At 43.9% G+C, this 12,907-nt stretch overlaps 2 protein-coding genes across 2 annotated transcripts in view; one reads left to right on the top strand and one right to left on the bottom strand.

The window, feature by feature from the left end:
* Positions 1-12,907, bottom strand: part of Shc4 (SHC adaptor protein 4) — a 94,772-nt gene that overhangs the window by 32,024 nt on the left and 49,841 nt on the right. The window contains exons 5-6 of the mRNA XM_057781398.1: positions 5,588-5,641; positions 2,291-2,342 (exon numbers count right to left, since the gene is read on the bottom strand). Of these exons, the coding sequence (XP_057637381.1) occupies positions 2,291-2,342; positions 5,588-5,641 (106 nt within the window). The remainder of the gene's footprint in view (positions 1-2,290; positions 2,343-5,587; positions 5,642-12,907) is intronic.
* On the top strand, positions 9,903-11,583 carry Eid1 (EP300 interacting inhibitor of differentiation 1). Its single transcript, XM_057781399.1, has one exon. It carries the CDS (start codon positions 10,072-10,074, stop codon positions 10,546-10,548), a length of 477 nt encoding a protein of 158 aa, XP_057637382.1. The 5' UTR covers positions 9,903-10,071; the 3' UTR covers positions 10,549-11,583.

Raw genomic sequence — 12,907 nt, 5'->3', positions numbered from 1 at the left:
GGGATTGTGCAGCCCTCACCCTCAGCACCTAACTCTGAACTCTGAACTCTCGCTACAGTTGACTCAAAATCAAAAGCCACAGCCTGTCTACAAATACCCCTTGACTCTGACGTTTGTGTCAATACCAACTTGACGGAATGTAGAATCACCTGGTGGGTGACATACGGGCATGCCTGTAAGGGATTATTTTGATTGTATTAAGTGAGTTGAGACGACCCACCCACTATGGGTGGCGCCATTCCCAGGCTGAGATCCTGAAGATATATATATATATATATATATAGAGAGAGAGAGAGAGAGAGAGAGAGAGACTTGGTGTTTCTAGCACACGTTACCTTGACACCCCTGCCATGGCAGCCACCCTTAAACAGCGAGTCAGAATAAACCCTTTCTCCCTTGTTAAGACAGTGGCAGATGGCAAAGTGAATTTACACCTGGATTCCAGGTGCTTTTCTTTGTCCTCTTTTTAAAAATAGGTTATCAGGGTCTCAGACTGGCCTGTAGCACAGCGTTTAGCTCGACCTGGCCTCATATGCGTGGTGATCCTCCTTCCTCATCTGTACTTTTTGTGGTAAGAAACAAAAGTTATTTGGAGCAAGCAGTTAGTCAGTGGCTCTTTGCTGGTAGTTTTTCCTGTGTCTTGCTCCTTCATCTCCTAACGGCTCTCTGACATTATCTGTTCAACATTATGAAGCTCAGAGCACCTCAGTTTCAACGGACTAAAGGGTTTGGCACCTGCCCTTTCCTTTCTACCTTCTCAGGACTATGTCCTTCTTGGCAAGCAGTTTCTCAGCACCTACGATGTGCCAAGCTCGATGCCAATGGCTGCTTCTCATAATTTCACTCTGACAATCACACCGCTTCCATGGCTTCACGTCTCTCCCTAAATGCACCTGCTATAGCCTGGCAGATCAGTCTTTCTAGAGCTCGGCTTTGCCAACAGCACCTCCACCCATCCACCCACAGGATCAAGACTCAGCTTGTTAGCTCTTTCCTATCTGTCCTGCTAGGCTCCTTCCTCCATATACCCCCTGCAGCTGTGCCTCCCAATACACCGTGCACATGTCCACCTTTGTGAGTTACAGTCTTTCAGTTCCCAAAGACCAGTCTGTGTTAGCCAATTATGTGGGAGCAAATTCCATCACTAAGGGGAGAAGAAGATCCCTAACTCCCAGTTTAGGATTTTTAATTAATTAAGGGGAACTGGCATAAACGCGTCTCTCAGAGAAGTCTGAATGTTTCAGGGTTAAGGAGGAGAAACAGGACTAACCATGTCTATTCAGAGAGGTCCAACCTTCTAAGGAACCTCAGGTCTTTAACTCAAAGCATGGCCAGAAGATGCATTTCGTAGACAACCTTATTATACCCTGGGATGAGACATTCACTCAACTCTTCCACTCCATCATTCAAAACATTGTTTCTGAGCATTAGGTATGTCTGAGCCATTGTGAAGAGTGTCTGAGGAACAACCATAAGAGAGAGGTGCCTGCCTTCATGGAGATCTCAGCCTGATAGGAAGAACACATGAAACATTCAGACAGGTGTGAGAGAGAAACAAGTGACGAAGTGTGGCTTGTTCACAAGAAGAGGGTACAGTGTCGTGGAGGGGAGCACATGACGAGAGGCAGATGCCATCAGTTGAAGGCCTCTCAAAAGAGACATTGGAGCCGAGACCCAAAGGCGGACAGGATTTGCCTCGCACTGGCAAACCCCCGAGTTCTAGCCCTCGCACTGTGTAAAGCTGGGCAATGTAGCACACACCTATAATCCCACTCAGAAGGTGAAAGCAGAATGATCAGAAGTCTAAGGTTATCCTTAGCTACATGGTGAGTTCAAGACCACGCTTGTCTCAAAAAAGAAGCTACGTACTCTATCTCGAAGTAACACTCCAGGCTCTTCAGCAGCAAGTGCATAAGGACACGGACACACACACACCAACACCAATGCCTCGTTGAGTTTATGAGTCATTTCTGTATCACCCAGGGATCTGGGAGCCCTGCTGCCACAACCAAACTGCTTCTTTTCTGAGTGCGTAAATATATAATAAGCTTTTTGGTTTGTGACTCTTTCAAGTGACTGAGCTTCCAATACTGCCTGTGAATATTTCCACTTTTCTCAGCTGGGAGGATTATTTATTTCCAATTCAAATTTGCATAGTTTTCTTGGAGTCCTTCGACACGACACTGCAGAGATGGGGCGCCAGTGCTCTGAGTGACACTCGAAATAACCATTGTTTTTATAGTTGGTACTCATCAGTTCTTAGGAAAAGCCAGAAGTTATTTTACCATACCTCGTTGGTTGACTGGATCTTTAGCTACATAGGCAACATAGTCTGTGGTATCCTAATAAAAAGAGAAACAATTGCATTTTAAATGAACGAATTGCAACCACTGGAGACAAGACTTCCTTAGGGCCCAACACTGAGGCAAATTTAGTCATAACTTTCTCTAGGGCAGGGGTTGTCAACCTTCCTAATACTGTGACCCTTGAATACAGTTCCTCATGTTGTGGTGACTCCCCAACCATAAAATTATTTTTGTTGTTACTTCATAACTGTAATTTTGCTGCTGTTATGAACCATAATGTAAATATCTGTGTTTTCCAATGGTCTTAGGTGACCCCCAAAGAGGTGACGACCCACAGGTTGAGAACCACTGCTCTGTAGCAACCTCTGTAGAGCTTAACAATTACGTCTGCATTTTCGGACCCTCATAGGGAGGGTGTGAAGACTGAAAAGTCAGAGACAGAGTGGATGTAGCATTAATACAAGAGAGCACAGCTAAGGATTCTTTAAAAGTATCTAGGAGCTACCTCCCGAGCTAGGTTGGGATATGCGTGGCATTTGTACAGCCACAAGAGCTAGCAGCTGGGGTGTGGCATTGACACTGGCCTGTGTCCAACAGGCTCGTGTGCATCAGAAAATGACTCTGCCAGAGACCTTTCTTTGATCGCTCACTTGCGTGCGTGGGACGCAAGCTAGCTTACAGAATAATACAGCAAAAAATATAAACTATTTCATCAATAGATGGGGAAAATCGTTTTGAAGCCAAGAACCTATGAATAACAAATGCAGAAAGAGATGTGTTGCTGACTTTGTGAAATCAAGCAAAAAGGTGCTTGGGAATCCCAGCTTTTATTGGAAACAGTAAACTGATGAATGGCAAGATTTTAATAATTAAAGATGCTTTCGTTATCTTAATCCTCAGCGGGAAAAATACCTACAATGCCATTTCGAAGCATAAAAATGGTCTCCAGAGGGAAGATTCGGTCTGCTGGCAGGAAGTAAAAGCCATGTTGGTAATGCCCTCCAGGGTAGCCACTTAACAACCACAATGAATCACGCAGGAAGCAGATCTCAGGGTCAGCAGAACTGTCTTAAGTCATTTTTAAAAATAGCACACACCTAAGATGTCTCGGGCAAAGAGAAAGACGGGTTGAAGTGGCTTCTAAGTGAGTAAGGCCCTATGTGTGCTTTGCTCTCTCTTCTCTCAGAACTCAGGGTCATTGCAGATTTGAGAAGCTCTGACCCCTTTCCCCGCCTCTTTCATCATCTTCCAAATGATCCCCAACTTTCTAATAGTTTTAAAATTCTATGACTGTAAATATCTGGGAGACACTGCAGGATAGTTAAATGGAAAGAACAAATGTCGGGAAATATCTTTAATTTTTCACAAATCTGTGCCGTGTTTTCGAAACAGAGAAAGCACAGTGGCTGTAGAGGAATTTACAAGAGCTGCTCAAACGACGAAGAAAAACAAAAGCTTTTTGAGAAAGAATAAAAGTGAAGGAAGCCCAGCACTCGGGAGGCAGAGGCAGGCGGATCTCTGTGAGTTCGAGGCCAGCCTGGGCTACAGAGAGAGTTCTAGGACAGGCACCAAAGCTACAGAGAAACCCTGTCCTGAAAAAAGAAAAAAAAAGTGAAGGTGAACAAACATCACGGGTTAGGAAGAATGATCCATATTTTTGAAAATTGGAGAAAAATTGGTAGAAAAAAGATGACAATACTGGACCACACAGGGACTTTTAACTCAGCTTGACCTTCCCTGTACCTGATGCTGGACCACACAGGGACTTTTAACTCAGCTTGACCTTCCCTGTACCTGATGCTGGACCACACAGGAACTGTTAACTCAGCTTCACCTTCCCTGTTCCATTAGCTATTTCGCTTAAGGTGCTCAGGATGTCCAAAAGCAAATATGGATCGGAATTCTAAAGGCCTCTTTGTAACCATATACCCTGCAGGTACATAATCTCATTTGGTTTTTGCACCACTGGGGTGACAGAAATCATTCCTGTCTTGTAAAGAAAGACCCCAAACCTTAGAAAAGTTAGTACATCGAATCTACTTGACTTTGATGCTTAACACTAGCCAACACTGCCTTCCTGACAAGAGGGTAAAATTTCACTGGCAGGGGGGTGTCCAGATGCCAATGCTTAGGATAGAGCCAGATCATCATTTAAAACCCAAGCCAGTAGATTTTTCAACTGCAGAGATATACAGATTTCCCCATAGTGGCTGCAGATGGTTTGATTTGGGCAAGGTCAGTTCTTGAATAAATTTAAAGCTTCAAAACTATTTGAAGACAGAATGGAAAGCCTTATAATTTTGAAGAACAATAACAAATCATGCTGGGTAAAAGGAAATGAGGATCTGTGCACCAGCCCTAACATGACAGCGACCCTGGAACCTTGAACAGGGTGAATTCAGGGCAACCACCAATCATTATTTTTTAACTACATCATAAAGAGTAAGTCTCTTCAAAAAGTGCCGGAGTCCCTTCCTGATTACTCTCTCTTTCTCTCTCTCTCTCTCTCTCTCTCTCTCTCTCTCTCTCTCTCATATCTAACTTTTAGTTTCATGGTTGGGGACAAATTATGTCGCTGAATAGACCCTGGGCACATCATGAAACAAAAGTCAGCCTACATGTCTTGTTTGCTAATGGATCACCGATTAGTTAATCATGTATGGAGCCTCTCTCTAAAGACTCTGGTCCAGAAATGAGGCAGTGAAGGATCAAGGAATGACACTGGAAAGTGGTCTGGGGGAGAAACCCTGCACACCATGTGGGAAACGAACACCACACAGTTTCTTCATAGAGAGGAGCTGGAAATTCTCCCTCCATAGCTGAGCAGGGTCTCCATGGATTTTTGCAAATCGGGATGGTCATTATAGAATGGGCTTAGTGACCTTGGTTGGCAACAATGATGGTGAATGGGATTCCCATCATATTTTAAATCCAACTAGTAGTCTGCTTAGAACGCTCTCGGGAATAATTCTAGGAGAGGAATGGCAATGCACGTAGGACACACACATTCTCATGACTTTGACGTTAACAACAACAACAAAAAATGATCAGCTGATAACAGCAGAAGACAGCAGTCTTCTAGTAAGCCTACGCTTTTACAATTCAGACACAGGAAACATCTGCCCAGAGGACTGCATTTGGTTTTGTTCTGTTCAGCTTTCCACCTGATATATGTAGTCTTTAACAAATTGAGATCTCTGGGAAAGACACGAAACAGTTAAGATTCTGCATACGGGAGTTCTTAGGAGTCACAAAAAGTACTTTTACGGATCGGTACTTACAGGGTCCCCTCCAGAGGCAAATGAGATCGATTGCATTTGATGCTTTGCAATAATCTGGAAAGCAAAAAGAAATTAAACATGTATAATGCTCTAATGCATTTGTTCTGTCTCCACCTGCTTAGCATCCCTTTAGAAACCGCTCTGTACAATTCTAAAATAAACCCTTTTGTTGTTGATTTTTGGCATAGGGGTTGAAGTCAAAGCTTTGTGTATCCAAAGCATTTGCTCTACCACTAAGCTATGTCCCCAAGTCCTGAATAATCAGTTAAGCCATGGATTCGAAGTGCCTTTCTCTCTGCCCCTCCCCACCTAGAGAGACTTATTATTGAGGTCTACCCATCCATTCAGTGGATACCAATCTTTTTTGGTTTTTTTGTTTGTTTGTTTGTTTTGAGACAGGGTTTCTCTGTAGCTTTGGAGCCTGTCCTGGAACTAGCTCTTGTAGACCAGGCTGGCCTCGAACTCCCAGAGATCCGCCTGCCTCTGCCTCCCGAGTGCTGGGATTAAAGGCGTGCACCACTACCGCCCGGCTGGATACCAATATTTTAATGTATGAGACTGAAAAGTGTTTTATGGGGGAACTGAGGTAGGGAGTAGGAAAGAGAGCAGCTCTCGCTTCCACTAAGGACCATAAGGGCCTAAGGTTTCCAGGGGTCACCTTTTGCTGTCATGTGTTCAAAGCCTGCTAGAATACGAAATTTTCCTTCTGGAAAAACTGAGAGCTGAAAGTTAAGAACAGAAAAAAAAAATGATGGGAGGATGTGTTCCATCACTTTGACCAGTACCTTTTTCTACTTCCCTTCATATTCTTTCCATTTATATTTTTACTAAATGTATTTCTATTTATAGACCTATTATATTTACTTTTGTTTTAATCATTCACTATCACGTATCCAAGCACACTAATATTAAGAATTATAACATGTGAGCTGGAATGGTGTTCAGTGTTTAAGGACCCAGGTTCCTCTCCCAGCATCTACAAGTTGGATCACAACCATGTGTGATTCTGGTCACAGGACCCAGTGCCCTCTACTGGCCTCTTGGGGAACCAAACATGCACATAGTACACAAATACACATAGAGGCAAAACACCCACACACATAAAAGTAAAACAAATCTAAAGACAGTATAAAAATTTAAAGATTTCTAAGGTGGAGTATGACTAGCCAGATAGCTGCATTAATTAGCACAAAATGATAGTTTTATTTGCGACACTAATTTGTTTGGAAGCTAACACAATACAATACAGTCAATAACTGATTTGTAAAGGTAAATTGTTATACATTTCTAAAGGTTCATCAAAACACCAGCTATGCAACTACTAATGTATTCTGATAGCAGAAGCGTGTAGCAGAACCTGCTAAGGCTGTACATACAAGGCAACCAAGAAAATCTGCTCCTAGCCGGGCGGTGGTGGCGCACGCCTTTAATCCCAGCACTCGGGAGGCAGAGGCAGGCGGATCTCTGTGAGTTCGAGACCAGCCTGGTCTACAGAGCTAGTTCCAGGACAGGCTCCAAAACCACAGAGAAACCCTGTCTCGAAAAACCAAAAAAAAAAAAAAAAAAAAAAAAAGAAAAAAAAAAAAAGAAAATTTACTCCTAGATGGACAGCCAACGAGAACTGAATAAATACATGCAACAAATTATATTATCAAGAAATAAATAACTATTTAAAATAGCCCTGAATTAGAAGCAATCCCAAAGTCAATTGTGATATTCAAATAGTAGACCACTAACAATGTAACAATGTGTTTGGTAGGTTAAAACAAAAAGAGTCAAACACAAAGGATAAATTAATGTATCATTTAATTTATGAAAAATGGCAAAGATTTTATTGAAGTATTTGCTTAAAATATGTTTAGTGGTTATTCATGAGGTACAAGGAAAAGGAAAAGTGTTTTCTGAGATCCACAAACCGTTCCTTTTCTTCTGGGTTGTAGGTAAACAAATATGTTCAGTTTGTGGATATCAAACCACACACATGACTTATGCACTTTTATGAATTAATATTTCAGTAAGAACAAAATCAACACACAGAGATCATACGCCAATAATCACTCATCAGAAACTGCATTTAATGGGCAAAAAGGAAGATTTCATACAAGTATGTCCAAATATAAAAGCAGTAAAGAATCATGTAATACTTTAGGGAAAACATCATTGAAGGGTTTAAAAAAAATGACCTCTGGCAGAAGAGAAGGCAAAAGTGATATAACCATCAGAGGACGAAGGGCAGTGCTGTGACTGATGTCTTCTGGACATGGCAGGACCACTGTGCCCATGAATTCACAGCGCCTGTGGATATCCTCACAATTCCTGCAGGAGATCACCAGCCCAAATTCCAGACTTGGTAGGCGCACTCTCAAGGCCAGAGGCCTAACTGAGGAGCCATTAGCAGGCGATGACTTCTAGAAGAACCAGTCTTCTTTGCAGGGATGGTAACGGGTAGGTCACCCATGCTCCAGTGAATGACCTCCCATTCAAGTACATATGGGCAGCATTAAGCGGACTTAGTGGGTCATTAAAAAACAAAACAAGAGAATATTAATTTTGGAGAGGATATGATATGTTGTGAGGTCTGAGGGGAGTTGGTGGATGGAAATGGGAGCGTGAAGAGGATCCTATAGCATTATATGAATGTATGAAATTTTAAATCTTCTTAAGTAGAAAGATACATATCACTTTATGAATATGAAGGCGATATTCTAAAGATGTCAATGATTTTTCCCTAAACTAATTTACAAACCATGAAATTCTACCAGTCATTAGTGTAGTTGTTCAAGCTGTTTTAAAAATGTATATGGAAAAATAAATATAAAAAAACTAGGGCATTTTTTTTAAACAAGTGGACAAGGTTTACCTTGTCAAGTAGCAAGGCATATTTCTGTAGTTGGAAAATCCATCTTAATAGTACAACAATAGAAAACAAATTATTTGGTTACATACAAACTAACTTTAAAAGTTTTATATAAGATTCCTTAAGCATACAGACTCGAAGAATATATTTGTAAAATGAAAAACAATATATTGATAGATTTTCAAAGAATTCCTACAAATCAGCAAATCAAACATATAGTAATTAATGTATTGAAAGAAAGCAAACATTCCCTATACCTACTGAAAGATAATTGTCCTCCAATAAATTAAAGCTATGGAAAGATTATAAGGATACAGTCAGGGCTGGAGAACTGGCTTAGCAGTAAACACCATCGACTGCTCATACTAAGGACCAGAGTTCGAGTCCCACCTACAGGACAGTGCACAACTGTGACCTCATTTCCAGGAGATCAGCTCCCTCTTCTGGTCTCTGCAGGCCATGCACACGCATGGCGCACGGACATTACAGGCAAGTAAAACATCCATACGCATAAAAGATAACAAATTGATAAAAACTGAAATTTAATTTTATTAATTCAATAAAACAACTGGTGGCAAGGGTGTGAATATTCTCAAACACTGCAGCTTAAGTTTGTAGAGCAAGTGTGCGTGCGCAAACACACACACACATTTGTCCTTGATTAGGGTCAACTTCAGTATATTTAGAAGAAAAAAATGGAAAGTTTACTTTCCACACAACTCAGTCCGGCTGGCTAGGTGGCTCTGAAATGATGAGCGGTAGTGGACACCCTGGTTACTGGAGATGCTGTTGAGGCAGAGAGAAGGATGACTGACAGGGATGCTGGGGAGACAGGGAGAAGGACGACTGACAGGGATGCTGGGGAGGCAGGGAGGTGGATGACTGACAGGGATGCTGGGGAGGCAGGGAGGTGGATGACTGACAGGGGATGCTGGGGAGGCAGGGAGGTGGATGACTGACAGGGATGCTGGGGAGACAGGGAGAAGGATGACTGACAGGGATGCTGGGGAGGCAGGGAGGTGGATGACTGACAGGGATGCTGGGGAGACAGGGAGAAGGATGACTGACAGGGATGCTGGGGAAGCAGGGAGATGGGGGAGAGGCGGCTGTCTGTCCCAGAAACCCGATGTTTTCCGGCTTGCAGTGACGTGGGAAGAGCGGCAAAATCAAGCACTAATCAAGGAACTTAGAGCGGGTCTGCAGGCGGAAGGTCCAGACCCAGCAGCGACCTCAGGAGCCCACCAGACCCTGCGGGTATCGGAGAGGGGGTTGAGGGAGTGGGGGTAGAAATAGAGCTCGTGCACGCGCACCACGCCCACCGCGCGCCAGGCCACCGACTCGCCTGCGCACGCGCGCGGTAGCTGGCACGCGGACCACGCCCGCCTACTCGTCTGCGCGCGTGCCCCGCGCCCCGCACTCGCGCCACGCATGCCCACTCGCCTGCGCACGCACGCACGCACCCCGCTCTCGCACCACGCCGGCCCCGTCCTCTGCGCACGCGTGCCACGCCTGCTCGCGCGCTCGCGTGCCGCGCCCGCCCACTTGCCTGCGCACGCGCACCACGCCCGTTTGCGCGTCCGTCTCCGTGGAAGCTTTTTTTGCCTAGCTGCGTTAAGTAGCATCCACCATGGCGGAGATGGCAGAGCTTTGCGAGCTGTACGAAGAAAGCAACGAGCTGCAGATGGACGTGCTGCCCGGCGAGGGCGACATGGAGGTAGGCCGCGGGGCCCGCGGGCCGGCCGCGGAGGAGGGCCCCATGGAGGAGGAGGCCGCGCCGTCCGCCCGCGCCCAGCGCGGCCTGTTCGCCGAGGCTGGCGCAGACCTGGAGGGCGACGAGTTTGATGACTGGGAGGACGACTACGACTTCCCGGAGGAGGAGCGCTGGAGCGGCGCGATGCACAGGGTGTCTGCCGCGCTGGAGGAAGCCAACAAGGTGTTCCTGAGAACGGCGCGCGCCGGCGATGCCCTGGATGGCGGCTTTCAGGCGCGGTGCGAGAAGAGCCCTTTCGACCAGCTAGCTTTTATCGAAGAGCTGTTTTCGCTGATGGTTGTCAATCGACTGACCGAAGAGCTCGGCTGTGATGAGATCATTGATCGAGAGTAAATGCTGACGAAAGAGGAGGAAACTACCTGAGAGGGAGAGATTCAACATTCTGCTATTTTTGGGTTCATTCCAAATAGTTTTGTGCACACACACACAAAAAACGGTTTTTGTTTCTCGGAGTAGAAGACAAGACAGTGAGTGACCGTGCAGTTGTGGAAAAGGAGAATCAAGGAAGAAGGGGCTCAGCAAATAGCTCTGGCTCAGACTGTTGAACGAGATGATTTTCCTTGCGTCGGAGAACTTTCTCGTGTTAAGCTTGTAAAGATGGTTTTGCAAGAGAAAATCGTGACTGCCAATACAAGAATCTAATGAAAGAATAAGGAAAAAATACATCCACAAGATAACTTTGATTCGAACTGAAAGCCTTTTGAGAAAACTTTCCAAATTCTATTTTGTGGTTTATGTAAATCAGTTATCAAAAGCTGAATTTGAGATTTAAGATTGAGTATTCAACCCCAAAGGATAAGCAAAGTAGTTATGCGTGTATAAGTGTAGACGTGTTATCATGTGTACTGTTATCTTAAAATGTGTTACAGAAGCTACTGGAATTTTGACTGCACTTGTATCTTCATGATTTATAAAGCTACTGTGATCTATAATTTGGAAAAAAAATCCATTGTGATGATTTTTAAAGTTAAAAAAACAACCAAGATTTCTTTTTAAAGTTTTAAGTTCATGTATTAAAATGTGTGGGAAAGCCCAAAGAAAAACTTTCTAATACCCTTTTATACTAGGGACATTTTGCTTGCTGTTTTTTTTACCTTGACAGATGGTAAGACTATAGCTGAACTTCATATTGTGAGAACTGTTTGTGAAAATTGTCAAGAACAAGGAAATCCTACCCGTATCTATAAAAGATTTTGTGAGCTATTATGCTGTCAAACTTTGAAGGTTTTTAACCTGCTCAGAAGTTCACCTGGGTACCTGATACTCATATTCTCTCCTCTCTCCCTCTCTTCCTCTCCCTCCTTCTAATTATGCTTGTTAGTCCTTATGCACCAGCATTGGCGATAATAAATTTTCCTGTTATGTCTATTTTGTTTTGTCTAATCACTTTGCATACATAACTTTATACAAAATTCCTTTACATTGCATGCATCTTAAGATTGAAACAGCCAGTGCTTACAGTGTAAATGAACCATTTTCAATTACCTGACAAATGGATTCTGAGAAGTTAAGATTAAGTAATCTGAAGAATTTTCTGAAAGAATTGACCAGCCAACAGAAACCGCTCTATGCTTTGGGTGATTTGGAGATGCTGAAGTTCATTGAGTGGTAATTGCACCAAAGGTCTTGCCAAGAACAATGAATATATTAGCACATCTTTTATGATGAATTAAAGTCCTGAGTGTTCCTGTGCCGTGATGGCAATATAAGACAGTAGGTTAACTGTAAGGGTTTTGTGAGGTTTTTTTGTTTATTTGTTTTACATTCATTTTGTTTGGGAGGCTGGGCTGATGAGATGGCCCAGTGGGCAAAGGCACTTTTTGCCATACAGCCAAGCCTGATGCCCCGAGTTTGAGCTCAGGAGCCCATGTGGTGGCGGCAGAGGAATAACTGCCCCAAGGGTTGTAGTTAGTCCTGAGGTTCTAGTCCGCCCTCCTGCTCCTGCATAGCACCTATCCGTCATTCTGCCCCAGTTGCATGTGGTTGCAATAGGTGCTGAAACACATGGAAGGGGGAAGCTACCCGACCTGGGACTCTGTTGAACTAACATTTGGGGGGTTGCCACTCATTTTAGGATACGACCTTCTGTAGTGCAGCTATAAACACTGAGTAACCCCCAGCTGTCTTTACTCACCCAATAAATTCACTGACTGACTAGTTGACCTTGGGGGAATCATGGATTTGACTTATTGGTGTCTATTTGGGGTAAATTGCTCACACCTCCCCTGGAAAAGTAATGACAGTGCCCACAAAGTTGAATGTATCTAAGTTTGGAGACCAAAGTATATCTTGAAAGTTAAGAGGAGCCAAGCATTTGGTATTTGTGTGTATGTGGGGAGGGCGCCTGCCGTAGTAAGCAGAGGTCAAAGGATAGCCTTAAGGAGTTGGTTCTCTCTTCCCACCATGCGTGCCTGGGAATCAAACAGGTAATCAGGCTTGGTAGCCTATCTCACCAGCCCGTATTCTCTTCATGACCTCTCAATAGTTAGTCATTTGCTCGTGCTGTATCCATGAGGACTCCTCCACTGACTTTGTCCCTTGAACATTTTAACTGTTCTTTTCCTGGTATATATGAAAGAAAATCTCAGAATCGAAAACTTGCATGATTCCAGAGGCCCCTGCACATGACTGACTATGCAAGCAGTAACAATGGCAGAGGAGTCTCTAAACACCCAGCTAGGCTAGTTGTGCA

This window comes from Chionomys nivalis, chromosome 9 (genome assembly GCF_950005125.1).
Source record: "Chionomys nivalis chromosome 9, mChiNiv1.1, whole genome shotgun sequence".
Lineage (NCBI taxonomy): Eukaryota > Metazoa > Chordata > Mammalia > Rodentia > Cricetidae > Chionomys > Chionomys nivalis.
This window is presented reverse-complemented; position numbering and strand designations above follow the sequence as displayed.